General features: G+C 36.9%; 1 protein-coding gene across 1 annotated transcript in view; it reads left to right on the forward strand.

The window, feature by feature from the left end:
• Nucleotides 1–1,237: 1,237 nt before the first annotated feature.
• The window catches only part of LOC149538851 (transcription factor E2FA-like), a 96,369-nt gene continuing 77,411 nt past the window's right edge, over nucleotides 1,238–20,195 (forward strand). Inside the window, exon 1 of the mRNA XM_089800190.1 lies at nucleotides 1,238–1,863. Within this exon, the coding sequence (XP_089656316.1) occupies nucleotides 1,648–1,863 (216 nt within the window). The 5' untranslated portion in view covers nucleotides 1,238–1,647. The remainder of the gene's footprint in view (nucleotides 1,864–20,195) is intronic.

Here is a 20,195-nt window from a genome sequence, read left to right on the forward strand (position 1 = left end):
CTCACTTTAACAATTAGTCAACAATACCTACAACCTGCCTCTAGTCATCAATCTGTCCACACTAAAGATCTTTTTGAGACTTCCACCTTTGCAGGTTCAAAAGTTGCTTTGATACCACTAAACATAATTGACTTCAGAGGGTTTGTGATGAACTATCAAACTTGTAACCAAACACACAAAATACCACATAGAATTTGAAGTGAGAGAAAAAAAGACTTGTATTATTGAGAATAATAAATCAACATGTCCACATGCTTACATTTGGCTTATTGGTCCCACATATAGACACATAAGCCATTATGAGCTTATTAGAAAAAAAAAATTTGAAAAAAAAAATAAAAAATCTCCTCCCCACAACTACTGCTCCTCAATTACTTCCCAACTACTCCAATACTCTTCTATGCTCATTTATATGCTTATATACCATATTGACAGTTTGTATAGACCTCCAAAGTTCCAAGATGGTGTAACATTTGTTTTGATTGCCACTTCTTAAAAAGGGTCAAAATATTGGTGTAGACCTATTTAGATATCGTGCAGTCATTGATGTTGTTAAACTTCATATCTATTGCACAACCCACTCTACAAGGCTAATTTTTTTTCTGCACACTACAACAATTGGGTCTAGTCTAAGTTGCTTATGATCTCATGTCAGAGACAAATATTTTCTTATGTTTTTAAAAATGGTATAATACTCATCTTTATACAGGCAATCATCATTGTATAATTCAAAAGTTGCATGCAAAAAACGACTAAGAAATGTTATTTCCAAAAGCGGGCCAACTTAAATAATGTTAAATTTAACATTAATCATGCTGGACAAACTGGTAGCAATCACATCTAGGGTAGGAATGAACATGATCAATATTAGGTTTGGACCACTTGAAATAATTTTATGAAAGGCAAGTTAAATCTAAGTTTTGTCAAATTATATTTTGTAAAGTTTCAAATTAAATGTTAAGACAACTTATTCACTAATTAAGCTAAGATAAATGTAGAACCAAAAAAATGTTTGAAATTACCTCAAACCTCAATATCTAACCTTAAATATTGTATTCAAAAATTTAAATAAAAAATACTAAATTTTTTGAAATCCAAAATATAGTTAATCATAATCACATTGCGTCACTACACTATAGTTTAATATTAAAATTATTAAGGAAAAAAGAAAAATTTTCATGAGGAATTTGTTTTTATGGGCATGCAATTAGTTTACGAAAAAGTAAGATGTGGAGCTGAGTAAATGATGACCTTGGAACTCGGGTTGAAGAGAGAGTCGAAGAGAGGAAAAAAGAACAAAGCATAGTTGGCGCGCACGCAAGGAGGGGAGAAGAAAAGGCGCCATGGCGCATTCGAACATATTAGCCGCCTCTACTCGTTAACTAAAAATACAATTAAAAAAAGAGTAGCTACTAGTAATAATCCACAATTTGTTTGGTTTCCCTACCCCTTCCGCTTTCCCTCCACACGAACTCAATTCTCCCTCCCTCCTTTTTATGTATTTTCCCTCATCGGATCCCCATTCTTCCTTCTTCCTCAGCCTGCAACACCATTCTTTTGTTTGCACCTTTCTCTTGTCCGTAGCACCGGACAAATTGCAGCCAAATCTGTATTCTTTTTACCTGTAAAATAATAGGATTACGCAGAATGTCAGGGGGAGGAGGAGAGGCGTTGATTCAGCCTTGCTCATCGTCGTCTGTGGGGAAAGAAAGAGGGCAGGTGCACAAACCATTCGCATCCAGCAAGCCAGCCTTTGCGCCTTGTCAAGATTATCATCATTTTCTCGAGCCCTCTCACTTGACGGACAAAGTCTCCTTTAGTGCCGCTAACGATACCACGGATATGTTTGGCATCTCTTTGCCGGTAAGTCCTCCACAAATCCTACTATGGATGTGGTGTTTGATTTCTGAGCTCCATTACTAATTCCATCAAGGGTATTTTTTATGAATGTATAATTACCATTACTGCTTATTTCGATCCGGAATCTTCTAGGAATCCATAATTGTATCCTTAAAAGACGTGATTGTGAAAAATTCATAGAGTTTTGCGTTCCTGAAATCCGTCTGGTTGTTTTTGATTGCAAATCTGCGAATTTTATGCTCAATGGTATACGAGGTTCTCATAGTCCATTAGATTGGCAGTATTCAAATTTGTTCCGTCTGTGATATCAGATCGCAAGTCTTATCCGAAGCTTTGATGTGAACAAAGTGTACTCATTTTTTATAGAAGATCTTGCTATCAATTTTATGCCTGTCAGAAAAAAACTTTGCCTGGGCAAGATGCGAACTGTTTGTTTGAGTGCATAAGCACAAAAGCAATCTTCAGTTTAGTGTAGCACGCTATTTTGATGATGAGTCGAGTAATGCTCATTAATGCCATCAATGCCATCAACATTTGTGCCAACGCAGTTACAGATACTTCTGACGTTTAAAGCAAACTGGATATTTTGTTTTGCAGGCAAAGTAAAAATTAGGAGACACAAAGGATACATCAGAAGACCTCGTGCGTTATATTTGAATTCAAACAAGATTTTCGTGTGGGAGTTCTCCTTCAGTCCTTTCTATGCAGATATGCATAGTCACACTTTCCTAGAAAGGATACAATTATCTCCAGAGTTCCTCAAATAAAAGTTAGAGAAATGTTATTTCCCTTGGAATCTCAATACAGCCTTTGTTATGGCCCTGTGTGCATTCCTGTCGGAGTATTTTATTTTCAATTTTACCATGTACAGTATGTATTAGCTTCATTCAACATTCTAACCGTAACACCATACTTATCCAGATACCGCTGTATGTGTCAATATGGCCTGTACTATTATTAACTTAATAAACGAACACATAATCTGATGTGAAATATACAAAAAGCCTTTTAAAGCAACGCAGTGATCATATTGTCCTTTTATAAATTGTTTTTAAAATATTATATATGATCTACTCTAAAATTTCATGATGGACTTCGGGAATACTCACTAGTGTTGCAAGTTTGCAGCATCATAGACACTAATGGATAACCTCTGCAATTGTTGAAAAATTCTGTCAGCCTTTGTAATGGTTTGGCGTCTTTTTAAAGAATCCCTTTTAGTGTGTGCAATTTCTTAATAAATCATCTTTATGCCTAAAGATACCGAGTTTCTTACTTCTCTATTGGCTTGTCATTCTAACTGAAATCTTTTCCCGTTGCTATTTCACATGTGAGAGTTGTATAATATTTCCTCTTCTGCTAAAATAACATACCTTCTAGGAGCATCTGTATCACCAGGTCATTTTGTTTTAGTTTGTTAGTGGTCCTTATCTTAAACTTCTGTAAATTCCTTCTGTGTTCTGTACGCTTCATTTAGTGTCTTCTGATGTGTTAAAGCATGTAGCTTCGGTCTGACATTAACTGTGATCAGCATATATACATATGTATATATGTACAACAGTATGATGCACATACTGTTATATATATTATTGCTGTATGTGAATCAATGCACAGTTGAAACCGATGATCATATATATATATATTTTTTGAGATCATTTAAGGCATGATCGAAACTTATTCTGATTCCTTTGATATTTAGATCACTAACGATCTTTACTTTATATTGGGCTGTGGATCATAATGTTTGGTAATACATTGTTAAACTTGTGTTAAGTTTGTAACAAATCAAGCATGATTAGTTAACTCCGAACAGGTGTGAGGATGAATGTCCATGTTTCCATTTGGAGATATGACCATTCACCTCCACAGCCTTCCACGAGATATGTATACTTCATTCGCTCGAATAAACAAGGCATCAAAATCAATGAATGCTAGCACATCAAAGGATCTAAGGACATTTTAAGTTCAAGAATATTATATTATCTCTGTTATCTCTGTACTAACTTCTACAGATTCTGGAGCAAATCTATCCTTTCTCAACAATGTTCATACCTGCAATAAAATTGTGCATCACCAAGCGACAAATTTGAAATCTGGTAAGAAACTTTACATGGTATCAGAGCCTTGTTAAGAAGAGATCTCATTAAGTTTAAGAGATCAATTTTCACATTAAATTGCAGTCTCTCATTTCTCTGCAAGATGACAAACATGTTAAGATTCGAGCACCACCTTACAAGTGCTGGTAACTTTGAATTCTGGAAACTTCATATAACAATGTTATTAAAAGAAAACAAATTGGAATCTTTTGTAAGAGAAGAAAAAGAAGAACCTAAAGATAATCCAAAGAAAATTGAATGGATAGAATATAATGAGAAAGCCATGAAGATAATCGTAGATGCAGTTCAAGATCACGTAGTGCCTATTGTGACAAAACATGCTATAGCATATCGCATGTTTAAAGCTCTTGAAAATGCATTCATAGTAAATAGCACTGGTAGAAAACTTGATCTTAAAAGACAAATGAATAATATCAATATGAAAAAAGGAGAAATAGTGAATGCCTTCGTGAGAATCATAGAATTGAGAGATCAATTATCTTCTGTTAATTATGAGATTGACAACCAAGAACTATCATTAATAGCGTTAGGAGGACTACCAAATTCTTGGGATTCTTTTGTACAAGGTATAAGTGCAAGATCTAAAATCCCTAACCTAGATCGATTGAGATTTGGTTGCCTTCAAGAAGAATCGAGATTAACGATTAAAGGAAAGCATAAAACCTTAGATGAAGACATTCAAGTTCTTAACACCAACTCTCATAAGAAGGGAAAGAAGAACAACAAAAGGAAAAGAAACTTTCATGGAAAAGGATAGTCAAAATAGAAGAAAGACTTGTCCAAAATTCAATGTTTCAGATGTGATCAAAATGGGCATTATACATTAAATTGTCTTGATCAATTTAAACTTCAAGCATCATTTGCCAAAATTGATAAATCAAATGAAGATCATGAATTTGAGAAGTATGCCTTCTATTCAACATTGTCTGGTCAAGTATCAACCAAATCCAACACTTGGATAATTGACAGTGGATCTTGAAGACACATCAGTGGATATCAGGATAACCTAGAAAGCATGCAAATAGAAACGGATGAAGAAGTTACAATTGGTGGTGATTTTGCACATTCCGTAAAATGAATTGGGACCTACATCATCAAATTGAAATCCAAAAATTCTATTAAGCTTTATGGAATTCTTTATGTACCAGGTATTAAAAGGAATTTGATATCTATATCTGCACTTGAAGATGATGGTTATAGAATTGCATTCATGGAAGGTAAGGTACTAGCATAGCCTAAGAATTCAACTATAAAGAAGACTAACAATAGGAGTACGAGAAGGACTACAATATGAGCTTTGCACTAAGAAAAATCTTGCACTTGTTCATGAGATTTTAGATTCAAATGAAATATGGCTTGGAAGATTAGGTCATATCAACTTCCGTGCTCTAACATCTATGGAGAAGTTGGTAATTGGAATGCCTAAATTAAGTCATATTCACAAAGAATCCTGCAAAGGTTGTGCCTTGGGGAAGACACTAAAAAGTCATTCCCTCATAGTTTGAGCAAAACTAAAGATGTGTTAGAACTAGCGCAATCTGACCTATGTGGACCCATGTCTACACCATCCATAGGAGCATTCTTGTACTATGTGATATTTGTTGATAATTTTTCAAGGAAGACATGGATATACTTGTTAATGATTTTTCAAGGAGGGTTCTAAGTTTAAAGAATTCAAAACTATCACTGAAAACTCCTCAAACAAGAAAATTAAAGTTCCGAGAACAGATAATGGGAAATAATACACTTACTAAAATATTTATAGAATTCTGCAAACTTGCTAGGATTAAGAGGGAGTTCACAGTTCCCTACAATCCTCAACAAAATGGAGTTGCTGAAAAGAAAAACAAAACTATTGTAGAAGCTGCTACGACTATGATTTTTGATCAAAACTTAAGCATGCCATTTTGGGTTGAAGCATTTAATACATCAGTCTATATTTAGAATAGATGTCTTCACTCATATTTGGACAACAAAACTTCCAAAGAAGCATTTTCAGGAAAGAAACTTAACATTAGTCATTAAAGGATATTTGGATGTCCTGTGTATGTTCATGTACCTAAAGAGAAAATGACAAAGTTAGAGCCTATTGGAAGAAAATAAATTCTTATTGATTTTAGTGAAATAATAAAATGATGCAAAATCTACATACCTGGACAGAAACAAATAGAACTCAGCAGAGATGTCATCTGTGAAGAAGATATTGCTTTGAAAAGAGCCAAAACTTCAGATGAACTAGATTCAGATGATTTGTCTTGTTCCTGAGAAGAGGCTCTTGCTCCTGAGATTCAGAGGGAGTGCGGTGAAGAGATGTCAAATGAAACTGAGATTCTTGTTAGGACTCAAGAAGAGAGTCTTGGTAATTCTAAAAGGCCACTTTGGGCAAGAAAAATTATACAGGAAGGTGATGAATTTGAAGCACCTTCAGGAACTTTCAGAGAAAGAAAAGGACCTTGAAAATAAACATACAATGCATTCATGTGTGAGAGTCCAAATCCCAAATCTTTAAATGTTTCAGAAGCACTTAACATCAAGCTTGGAAAGATGCAATGGTAGAAGAATATCAATCGATATTAAAAAATGATGTTTGGGATATAGTTCCTAGAACTAAAGGAAAATTTGTTACTTCTTCCAAATGGCTATTTAAGTATGCTGCAGATGGTAGCATTGAAAAACATAAAGCTCGTTTTGTGGCTAGAGGGTTTTCTCAAAAGGAAGGAATCGACTTTAAAGAAATTTTTGCACTAGTTGCTAGGTATACCTCAGTTAGAGTTGTAATAGCCATTGCGGCAGCCAAAGGAGGAAAATCTATTTTTTCTTGTAAATGGCTCTTCAAAGTTAAGTATGCTGCAGATGGTAGCATTGAAAAACTTAAAGCTCGTTTTGTGGCTAGAGGGTTTTCTCAAAAGGAAGGAATCGACTTTGAAGAAACTTTTGCACTAGTTGCTAGGTATACCTCAGTTAGAGCTGTAATAGCCATTGCAACAACCAAAGATTGGAAAATCCATCAAATGGATGTAAAAATTGCTTTTCTAAATGGAACAATTGACGAAGAAGTATACTTGGAACAACCAGAAGGATTTGTGACTAATGATGTTGCTTCTTATTTATGTAAATTTAAGAGGGCTCTATATGGATTCAAACAGGCTCCCTGAGCTTGGTACGAAAGGATTGATAAATACCTTCTAAGTCTTGGATTCACCAAGAATGTTGCTGATCCAAATCTCTACTTTAAGGTAACTAAAGGTGATATGTTGATTCCAATTCTTTATGTTGATGACATTCTGATTACAGGGTAAGAACATCTCATTAATTAGTGTAAGAAAGATTTGGCTTTTGAATTTGAAATGAAGGACTTAGGAATTCTTCATTACTTCCTTGGTTTGGAAGTTCGTCAGAAGTCTGGGAATATCTTCTTGCATCAAAAGAAGTATATCGTTGATATTTTAGAAAAGATTTGGAATGTGGGACTGTCGACCTATGTCAACACCTATGGAAACCTACTTACACAAGCTAAAGGAAGCAAGTGCTGAATCCAGACTAGTTGATCCTACTTTATAAAGACAGATAATTGGGTCTATGACGTATCTTGTAAATATTCGACTTGATATTTGCTATGTTGTGAATGCATAAGTCAGTTCATGTGTGAACCTCGTGAAATTCATCTTGTTGCTTTGAATCATATATTAAGGTATCTCCAAGGCACTATTGGGTATGAACTTAAATATGAGAATACCATCTTGGAGTTACATGGATATACAGATTTTGATTGGGTTGGAAGTATAAAAGATTGGAAGAGCACATAGGATGTTGTTTTAGCTTAGGATCAACCATGATCTCTTGGATTTGTAGAAAGGAAGCTTCAGTTGCTCAAAGTTCTATCGAGGCAAAGTATATTGCAGCTGCAATGGGAGCTAGACAATGAAATGTTCTCTAGTCGTATTAAACAGATAATGTGTACTTTGAGTGGCGGGAATTTTATCAAATAGTTGTCATGCAATCAAATACTTAAGCAAAGATAAAAATTGAATTGCCACTTGACCGTTTAATGATACTAATGCTTCAGATTTGATAAGGCAACCAATGATACTGATTCTTCAATCAAGCCGGGATTAGAAACTTAAACTCAGAAATTGATGATAATGCCTTATATTCATGACAGTGAATCAATAACTCTTAAGCTATAAGCTGAAGTCAGGATTACAATCCTTGCAAGATTAGCAAATATGAAATATAAAAAATGCAGAATGGGTATATGATGGACAAACTTGTATTAATTGTGAATGTTGTTAAGAGAGTTTGAGTATGCAGTACGCATCCAACTCGTCACCACTTCCAGTCACTTGACCAACTTGCTGTCTGCTACTAGACTAGACTCTGCCAACCCGTGCTGTTGAAAGGAGCTGACTCAAGCTATGGAAGAGGATAATACCAATGCGATTACACAATGCAAATGCCGTGAAACACTTAGATATTCTCCTGTGATCACTTCCAGCCGCATTCTCACTTTTACCACCTGTAAATACATCTATATTCTATAGTTCCACCTATGCCGCTGCTGTTCCCATTAACCATGCCTTTCAATCAATCCTGAAACGGTGGTATTCAATTGCAACATGTTCACTATGAAAGTGCATTAAGCTGGTTGTCTAAGTCCCACTATCCCGTGAACTCCACTATATGAAAGAACGTTGCCAATGTATAAACCTAAGAGGATCCAAAAACCTAAGAACGTTGCCTCCTTGACTGTCGTCCAACATCAACTGATAATCTGTAAATGCTAATACCATACATCGACTAGTTCCTCTTCTTGCTATTTAATAACTTCAATTTCTTGCCTATTCCAAGTACCAAATCGAACTTAAATTTGATAGTGCAATGTGAGATGCTAGGTTTGCGTCTAGTCTCATTGTTTTTTCCTTAAGGGGTTTCGTCCTTAGGAAATATCCAGTCACATTAAGCAATCTTTAGGATTTATAAAAACAACATATATTTGTGGTAACAATCCCAATGCAAATGCTTTCTTTTATAATTTCGAAATGAGGAGAGGTATGAATAACTTAGCAATGTGGGATAAAAGAATATTTCGTCTTTTGGTCATTTAAGTCATTTTGTCATAAAATGACTTTAAATAATAAAGTACTTTATATCTCACCTTAATAAAATAATGTGACTTTAACCTTAGAATTTCCCCATTAAAAATCTCCTCAACTGAAACCAAGACTGCTGTGACTTATTGGCATCTTAAAACATATGCCGTTAGCGGAAAGATAGACCAACTAGGCGCCATTATGGCTAGCATGGAGATGGGGACATTATAGAGAAGCAGTGTGGCTTTGGAAGTTGCTTTCTAACTTATTCTTTGAGCCTATGAAACCTACCACTATTCACTGTGCTAACCAAAGTTGTATCAATTATCTGTGAATCTAGTATTTCATGATAGATCCAAGCATATATAAATTCCTTGCCACTACGTAAGAGACATGGTGGAAAGAAGAGCTATTTAGTTGGAATATATTAATACAGGTGATCAAACAATTGACATTCTCACCAAGGCTCTTCGTAAAGTGAAGGTTGATCATTTCAAAAAGAAACTTTGTATGGTTGAAATGTAAGTTTATGAGATTGAGTCTCAACTTCGTAAATTTGTATTATTTTAATAAAGATGTTTAAAGAATAAACTCTTTTGTCATATGTGTGACTCTATGACTTATGGGCCTACCCTATGTGCATTATTAAAAGGTGACAATCTTTTATAATGAAATGTTGATTATAATAATATAAGGTGACGACTTTATAATTATTAGATTACTATCATGATGAATATCACGTGACTTGATATTTATGGAAAAATCATGATAGTTAAAAGAGTATGTTGATAGATATCATGTAACTTGATATCTGCTGAAGATCAATATGCTCAAACCCATGGTGGATATTATTTTACGTAATATCTATGGATATGCCATGAACTTTTATGGTAGATATCATGAGACTTGATATTTGTGTACACACCATAATTGGAAAGAATATTATGATACTTGATTTTCTTAAATATATCTACATGATATCATTTTAAATAAGCAGAATTTATATATATGCACTTTGTCTTCCCTAGCTAAGAGGGAGTGGTAAAGCATGTAGCTTCGGTTTGACATTAATTGTGATCAACATATATAAATATGTATATATGTACAACAATATGATGCACATACTGTTATATGTATTATTGTTGTATGTGAATCAATGCATAGTTGAAACTGATGATCATATATATATATATATTCTAAGATCATTTAAGGCATGATCGAAACTTATTTTGATTCTTTTGATATTTAGATCACTATCGATCTTTACTTTATATCGGGCTCTAGATCATAATGTTTGGTAATACAGTGTTTGACTTGTGTTGAGTCTGTAACAAATCGGGCATGATTAGTTAACACCAAATAGGTGTGAGGATGAATGTCCATGTCTCCATTCGAAGACAAGACCATTCACCTTCACACCCTTCTGCGTGATATGTATACTTGATCCGTCCGTATAAACAAGGCATCGAAATCAATTAATGCTAGCACATCAAAGGATCGAAAGACATTTCAAGTTCAAGAATATTATATTATCTCTGTTATCTCTGTACTAACTTCTACATATTTTGGAACAAATCTATCCTTTGTCAACAATGTTTATACTTGCAATAAAATTGTGCATGAACAAGCCACGAATTTGAAATCTGGTAAGAAACTTTACATGATGTATAAGTTTCTCTTGAAAAGTCTCGAACGAAGTGATTCTACACATGCTACACAACATTTGAAATGGAGAATCTCATATTACAACTGACACTTCAATCAAATATTCTCTATCTAACATGGATTCTTCTCTTGGAGAGTGTTTCTGGCATCAGTTTTTGTTAAAATTTGATGATTAGATTTGAAGTATATTATTTTCTATGTCAGGTTGATATACTTTTGTTGATCTTAAATGTAGTGCTCTTAATTAGAAGTTTGATTGCAGACTATAATAACCAATATATTTGCAAGTTTGATTACAGACTGTAGTAACTGACACATATATATATATATCACACTATAATAAAATACAGTGATAAGCTGACTATAATATTAAATTCTGATGCAGACAAAGTGCCTCTGAAGACTGTTTGTAGATCTGTATTTGCCGGTTTGTAATTTGCAACACATTTAGATATGTATGCCACCGTGGGGTTATGCCCCTCGATGGATCACGATGTCATGTCCCCTTTTTAGCGATACAATTCCTACAGTAGATTTGCTTATCATCGACTCTCGTAGGCAAATGATTTTGGAGAGAGAGTCATCTCGTCGCTAGAAGATTGCATTTTGCTACATCCAGTAAATGGGACTTGCATGTTCTAATGTCGAATTAAGATTGCACTTTTAATTAAATAAAGTTATTTAATTTTTTATAAAGTTATTTGATAATAAAAGTGCATTATAATAAGATATTATAAAAGACGATTCTGGAAGCTTCCAGTGACTTCTCAAAAAGTGAATAAATAGAGGACAAGAGGCACCCATTTGTACAAGCGGTTTTTTGGATTCGACTTCTATTTCAGTTAGAGCAATTTGTAGTCATTTGGTTTGCAAATTCTCAAATTATCCTTGGAAATGAAAACTTCCATGGGTAAGCAATTTTGAGGGTGTGGAATATCATCTGAATTATTGCAAACCGGAGGTGATAATACAGTCACTTCACCTGGGTAGAGATTTGTGGCCTAAGGCCAAATTTGTGGTTCGTTGACATCGGAGAAAGGAATTAACTATTGCCGGACTGGGGGTACTTGAAGGAAACTGGAAGCACATTTACCTGGTTGAATTTGTATGCGAATTGTTACTTGGTCTTACCTGAACCCAGATGGCTCAATCCACATCAGGTTGGGCGTTTTCGGTGGAAGATTTGAATTTATATAAAGAGGTCACAGTGTGAACAGAATGGGGGCAGATTAACTAGTTCCAGATCCATCCTTCCGTCCGTTCTTCCAGCAACGTTTCCATATATCATTAAGACCATTTTCGTGGAGTATGGAAAAATAAATAAATTAAAAAAATCTCAGGTCACATTGCAATGCGTCCTAGCGCATCTCACTTACCATTCCAGGCGGACTCAGGTTAGATCATCAATAAAAAGGGAGGGGTGCAAATCGCACCAGTTCAGAGGTATTGATTCGCAGACTTGAATAATTTTGCGGGTAAGAATATAACTCATTGCAAGAAATGAAAGCAATCTTTGTCCAGACTTGGCGGAAAGTAAATTACAGCTCGATTTGCATTAGGTGACTCACTTGATTTGCTGGAACGACTATAAAGCTCATTCCGATTCAGAAATTGACCAGTATCATCACCAAAATTGGAGCAATTGTGCACAGGGCCGAACAGAGGGTGGTAGTAAGTTGGTGGCATCAGCTTTCTTTCCCGATTGGGTAAAGCAAACTTTGAACAGATTTGACAAATCTCATGATGACTAATGGAGACGGCAAACTCAAGTTTTTTTTATTTGTTCCTGTTATAAATATTCAGTCTGGGCTTTGTTATTCAATTGTTATTGAACATTGAAAAGATTTTGATTGCAATAAAATTCTTTCTTGAATATCTTTGGTATTATTATCTATTTTGTTACAACTATATTACTTGGAGAAATTTGCTGGAAATAATACAAACTGAAGGTTACATGACAAGTGTTTGACGAATTGTCCCAGTCCAATATTGTTTTTTTTTGGTGACCCATATAGTGAGGGTTATCTCAGTGGTATCAGAGCCGTGTTTCTGCCATCCTGTTGGGTAGAACATCTTATGCAACCATATTCCAGATATTATATTCGCAGGAGAACAACACTTAAGGGCAGAGATATGGGTGAAAGACAGTCACAGAGCCCACCTAGATTTCTCAGAGTTGATGACGATGAGACCAGAAAGTTTTACAGAATCATGAATACCGGACAGCAAGAAATAGCCCAGTCACTACAAGCTTTGACTACCATAATGGAGAGAGTTGTTCAGCCCGGGATTCAGGAACAAGGTAGAGGTACACCTGATCATGATAATAGAAGTGTGGCGGGCTCACAGGGTGTTCCTAGGCGCAGATCATGGACAGCAAATAGGCCTACTCGTCCCACCTTCCTAAGGGAGGAGGCTCAGGAGATAGGAGAAGACGATTTGCCAAATGATTTTCAGGATGATCTCAGAGCTGCTACTGCAGAATGGCAGGCATTACCACCACATGTGCGTGAACTATTGAACTTTGATCGTTATCTGAACCAAAGGAGAGAGCATATGAGGAGTAGCCGTCAAAATAGAAGGTCTAGAGGAGGTCATGATAGTGAGTTGCAGTGAGCTGCTAGCAAACTCACTTTACCATCTTTCGATGGCAGTGGTCAAATGACAACATAGGCATGGATTCATAAGTTGGACACCTTCCTAGCATTAAGGCCTATGTCTGAGATAGATGCCATCAGGTACGCCACCTTGCATTTGGAAGGCACAGCTCATGATTGGTGGTCACATGGGATGGTTACTTTGCAGCACAATCAGGTGACATCCTACCAAGACTTTGTGGATAGATTGGTTGAGCGTTTTGATAAGAAAGATCCAGAGATTTATTTCTGCGACCTCGCACAGTTGAGACAGTCAGGCAATTTGGAGGTTTATATCAGTGAATTCCAGAGGTTGTCAGTTATGGTACAAGATGTCTCTGAGAGACGATTGGTTATATTATTTACAGAAGGATTGTCTGAACCCCTCAAGGGGTGGATTAAGGCATTTGACCCACCAACACTGCAGGAGGCTATGAGGAAAGCACGAAGTATGGAGCTTACAACACCTTCTAGCAGGTTCACTGCCAGGAGTACTACCTCTTTCAAAGACAATAAGAAGTTTGATAAGAATAAAGGGAAGAGTATTGATACCAAAGGAAAATCTGCTACACCCCTGGATGCAGAAGCATTAAACGACTTGCGCAGGAAGAAACTATGCTTTTATTGCAAAGGCCCATATGACAAGGACCATGATTGTCCTTTGAGACCTAAGGGAAAGGCCAATAGAGTTATGTGGGCATATTATGAAGGATCAGATTCTGACAGTACGACAAATGAGGATGATCACAATAGTTCAAAACTTGAAGGAGAAACAGGAAATTTAGAGCAAAAGGAGGAAATTGAGTTACATTTACAGTAGGGGCGTTTGTCTAGTATTCAGCAGGAGGGATCTTTTAGGTTACGTGGTGTTTTAGCAAGATAGAAGGTGATCACATTGGTTGATACAGGTGCTACGCACAATTTCATTGATGCTCGTCTGGTTGAGCGCCGCGGTATCAAGACAGAAGAGTTTGAGGGTCTCCGAGTATAGGTTGCTGATGGTTACACTCTTAAGTGTAACAGGATGGTTAGAGACATACCTTTATGTTTGAATAATTATGAGTTTAAAGCAGATTACCATGTGGTCAATATGGGCGACTTGGATATTGTTTTTGGGTATGACATGGTTACGTTTATTGGGTGAGGTCACTTTTCGACTCAAGGACATGGAGATCAAATTTGAGGTAGATGGGAAGCAACATGTGTTGAGAGCTATCCGAAATAGTGACATCCAAACTATTTCTCTCAGACGATTGGAAAGATTGGTGAGGCATAACGATATTGAATGGGCAGCCATGTGTACTCTCATACCCACAAAGGAGGAACAACAAAAGACAGAATATCATCCAGACATCCAGATATTGAGAAAGAAGTATAGTAAGGTATTCAGCGATATACCACTGGGTACACCACCTGATAGAGGGATTGAGCACATCATCGAATTAGAAGAGGGTGCTAAACCAGTTATGATTACTCCATACAGGCATCCAAAGAGGCTCAAAGATGAAATAGAAAAAAACATCAAGGAGCTTCTCGCAATGGGACACATTAGACTTGGTAAGTCTCTTTTTGCTTCTTCAGTAGTTTTGGTAAAGAAGAAAGATAGTACTCTTCGGATGTGCATTGATTACAGAGTGCTGAATAAGAAAACCATTAAGAATAGATATCCTATTCCACGGATTGATGAGCTGATAGATGAACTACATGGGGCATGCTACTTTAGTAAGATAGACCTGAGATCCCGTTACCACCAGATTAGAGTCCGAGAACAGGACATAGAGAAGACTGCCTTCAGATGTCATTGTGGGCACTTTGAGTTTGTAGTGATGCCATTCGGGTTGACCAATGCACCAGCTACTTTCCAATCCACCATGAATAAGGTCTTCCATCATCAGCTGAGGAAGTTTGTGTTGGTCTTCTTTAATGATATCTTGGTATACAGTCGGACATGGCGTGAGCATTTGGAGCATTTAGAAACAGTATTGAATACGTTGCAGGTAGAGTCCTTGTATGCCAAAGAGTCTAAATGTGATCTGGGCATGACTGAATTATTATACTTAGGTCATATTATTAGTAGAGAAGAGTACGGATGGATCCTGATAAGATTCGTGCTATTGTGGAGTGGCCTATTCCTGAGAACTGGACCCAGTTGAGAGGATTCCTTGGTTTATGTGGCTTTTATCGCAGATTTGTTTGCGGATATTCGCGACATGCGGCTCTTATGACAGATTTGCTAAAAAAGGGAGCTTTTGTTTGGACAGCAAAGGCACAGGCTTGTTTTGACAGATTTAAGGAGATCATGACTTCATGTCCGGTACTAGCATTGCTTCGATTTCTCGAAGCCTTTTGAACTCCAGTGTGATGCCTCAGGAGATGGTATTGGGGTCGTTTTGATGCAAGACAAACACCCTATTGCATATGAGAGCAGGAAACTTCGTGGGCCAGAAAGATCATTCAACATTTACGATAAGGAGATGTTAGCTATCATGCACGCTTTAGCTAAATTCAGGCAGTATCTAGTAGGTGGTAAGTTTTGTATAAAAACTGACCACCACAGCTTGAGACATTTCCTTGGTCAGAGAGATCTCACTGATAGACAGTAGAAATGGGTGAGTAAGTTGCAGGCATACGACTTTGATATATCGTACGTTAGGGGAACTCAGAATGTGGTAGCAGACGCCTTGTCACGCAGGCCACATCTTAGTGCGATGGTTGAGATCTCTAAGGATTGGAAGCGTTTGATTGTTGCAGAGTATGCTAGAGACTCTTGGGCATCTGGGATAGTTGATGGGACAATTGTTAATACCAGGTATTCACTTGTGGATGACTTGATCATTTACAAGAGCAGGATCTTTTTAGTCCCAAGATCGAAGGTGAAGCGTTCTATTATGCGGGCTCTTCATGATTCACCCATAGCTGGTCATCTCGGGTATTTTAAAACATATAGATAGGTGCGAGAACGGTTTACATGGAAAGGAATCAAGACGGATGTATTGCAGTATGTTCGTGAGTGTCTTGTTTGTCAGCAGAATAAACAAGAGCACACCTTCCCAGCAGGACTCCTACAGCCACTTCCCATTCCAAATCAAAAGTGGGAATGCATATCCATGGATTTCATTACAGGGTTGCCCAAGGCTCAGGGACGCGATTGCATTTATGTGGTGGTGGATAGACTAACGAAATATGCTCACTTCTTTCCCATCACCACTACTTATACAACAGTACAGGTAGCTGAGGTATTCTTCAGAGAGGTTTTCAGGTTACATGGGATACCCCCCAGTGTTGTCAGTGACAGGGATAGTAGATTCTTGAGTCATTTTTGGCGGGAGGTGTTCCGATTATGTGGTACTGAGCTCACACCTAGTACTAGTTATCGCCCACAAACTGATGGACAGACGGAAATAGTGAACAAGTGGGTGGAAGGCTAGTTGAGAAATTACGTGGCTGATCAACAAAAGGCATGGGTAAGATGGATTTACTTGTGTGAATATTGTTACAATACCACTTTTCACATGTCTATTCAGATGACACCTTTCCGAGCGTTATATGGGTATGATGCACCGAGCTTTATTGACTTGCTGATGGGTGATGTTCGGGTTTCACGAGCCGGGGGTCTGATTCAAGAGAGTAAGGACATTAGTAATGCTCTCTGGGATAACATAGCTCGGGCACGGAATCAGTATAAGCAGTATGCAGATCAGAAGAAAACTGAGAGAAGCTTTGAGGTTGGTGACATGGTTTACCTCATGCTTCAGCCTTTGCGGCAATCCACTCTCAAAAAGGGTGGGTCAGAAAAGCTTAAGCCTAGGTATTATGGGCCTTTCAGGATTACCAGGCGAATAGGGGAATTGGCTTATGAGCTTGAACTTCCTGCGGATAGCAAAGTGTACAATGTGTTCCATGTGTTGCATCTCAAAAAGGCGTTGGGACAAAATGTGTTACCTTCCACGGTGTTACCTCCCTTGGATGATGAAGGGAAATTGATCTTAGTGCCGGAATTCATTTTGGAAACTAGGGAAAAGCAGCTCCGCAGAAGGATGATCAGAGAATATTTGGTTAAATGGAGAGATCTACTAGTTGAAGATGCCACTTGGGAAAATGAAACAATTTTGCAGCATCCAGCTTTGAGATTGCTTGAGGGCAAGCAATTTCAGGAAGGGCAGACTGTCATGTCCCCTTTTTAGTGACACAATTCCTACAGTAGATTTGCCCATCATCGACTCTCGTAGGCAAATGATTTTGGAGAGAGAGTCATCTTGTCGCCAGAAGATTGCATTTTGCTACATCCAGTAAATGGGACCTGCATGTTCTAATGTCGAATTAAGATTGCACTTTTAATTTATTAAAGTTATTTAATTTTTTATAAAGTTATTTGATAATAAAAGTGCATTATAATAAGATATTATAAAAGACGATTCTGGAAGCTTCCAGTGACTTCTCAAAAAGTGAATAAATAGAGGACAAGAGGCACCCATTTGTACAAGCAGTTTTGTGGATTTGACTTCTATTTCAGTTAGAGCAATTTGTAGTCATTTTGTCTGCAAATTCTCAAATTATCCTTGGAAACAAAAACTTCCATGGGTAAGCAATTTTGAGGGTGTGGAATATCATCTAAATTATTGCAGACCGGAGGTGATAATACAGTCACTTCACCTGGGTAGAGATTTGTGGCCTAAGGCCAAATTTGTGGTTCGTTGACATTGGAGAAAGGAATTAACTATTGCCGGATTGGGGGTACTTGAAGGAAACTGGAAGCACATTTACCTAGTTGAATTTGTATGCGAATTGTTACCTGGTCTTACTTGAACCCAGACGGCTCAGTCCACATCAGGTTGGGCGTTTTCGGTGGAAGATTTGAATTTATATAAAGAGGTCGCAGTGTGAACAAAACGGGGGCAGATTAACTAGTTCCAGATCCATCGTTCCGTCCGTTCTTCCAGCAGCGTTTACGTATATCATTAAGACCATTTTCGTGGAGTATGGAAAAATAAATAAATTAAAAAAATTGCAGGTCACATTGCAATGTGTCCTAGCGCATCTCACTTACCATTCCAGGCGGACTTAGGTCGGATCATCAATAAAAAGGGAGGTGTGCAAATTGCACCAGTTCAGAGGTATTGATTCGCAGACTTGAGTGATTCCGCGGGTAAGAATATAACTCATTGCAAGAAATGAAAGCAATCTTTGTCCAGACTTGGCGGAAAGTAAATTGCAGCTCGATTTGCATTAGGTGACTCACTTGATTTGCTGGAACGACTATAAAGCTCATTTCGATTCAGAAACCGACCAATATTGTCACCAAAACTGGAGCAATTGTGCACAGGGCCGAACAGAGGGTGGTAGTAAGTTGGCGGCATCAGCTTTCTTTCCCGATTGGGTAAAGCAGACTTTGAACAGATTTGACAAATCTCATGACGACTAATAGAGACGGCAAACTCAAGTTTTTTTTAATTTGTTCCTGTTATAAATATTCAGTCTGGGCTCTGTTATTCAATTGTTATTGAACATTGAAAAGATTTTGATTGCAATAAAGTTCTTTCTTGAATATCTCTGGTATTATTATCTATTTTGTTACAACTATATTACTTGGAGAAATTTGCTGGAAATAATACAAACTGAAGGTTACATGACAAGTGTTTGACGAATTGTCCCAGTCCAATATTGTTTTTTTTGGTGACCCATATAGTGAGGGTTATCTCACGCGACTCCATGAAGGAGTTGCAATCCAATGTGGGTTGTGACTCCCTATAACTATCATTAATAACCCTTGATAATAACAAAGTCTCTTGGTCAACATTTTGATCAGTCAATGTTATATCTGGTGGATCGCGACATCTTCATGGTGTCACAATCCAATGTGGGTTGTGACTCCCTATAACTATCATTAATAACCCTTGATAATAACAAAGCCTCTTGGTCAACATTTTGATCAGTCAATGTTATATCTGGTGGATTGCAACTCCATGAAAGAGTCGCAATCCAATGTGGGTCGTGACTCCCTATAACTATCATTAATAACCCTTGATAATAACAGAGCCTCTTGGTCAACATTTTGATCAGTCAATGTTATATCTGGTTATTGTATAATGTGGTTTGATCAACATTAGAATGAGATTTAGTATATATAAAGACATTTAATAAGTATACTCACACACATTATCTTTATTGTATTGATTTCTTTACAACAAATATTTGGATTTCTTCAATTTAGACGTGTGTGTGTGTGTGTTATGTTTGTTTGTGCATACATATTATATCTCATATTATACTAAGTATAAATATATATGTGCCTTTAACAAATTTTATCTCAATTAAATTGAAGCTACAAACATCAACAGTTTTGACAAATAGATGACCATATGCACCATATGATACTGGTTGCATATATGACACATCCTCTGCCATCCAGCTATGTTACACTGCAATATTTGGATTAAATATAGCCATGGGTAATAAATCCTTGAAGCGGGGAGGGATATATTCCCCCCTGGGCGATTAAAGGAAGAGAGGAATCCAAAATTATACTCAATGGGACAGGAGACCATATTTAGTCAAGCCTTCCTTGTATAATATCACTAAAGCAATAACTAATGAGAGTAAGACAAGACATAATGCCAACCCTTGCAAATCTTCTTCTCTGCTTGACCATTCTGCTGATAATTTTGAAATCCTGAACTTGCTTGCCAAACATATTCGATTAGTTTTCTGTGAAAAGGAAAAGCTTTTCCATGCTTAGCTGCATTCTAGTTTTCAGCCTTTTGTACGGATTCATTGGAGGATAGTTCTGTATATCATTTTTAACATCAATGTTTTGATTACATTCTATA

Source organism: Cupressus sempervirens, chromosome 9, assembly GCF_028749045.1.
Source record: "Cupressus sempervirens isolate cs-2001-9-10 chromosome 9, ASM2874904v1, whole genome shotgun sequence".
In the NCBI taxonomy this organism is placed as follows: domain Eukaryota; kingdom Viridiplantae; phylum Streptophyta; class Pinopsida; order Cupressales; family Cupressaceae; genus Cupressus; species Cupressus sempervirens.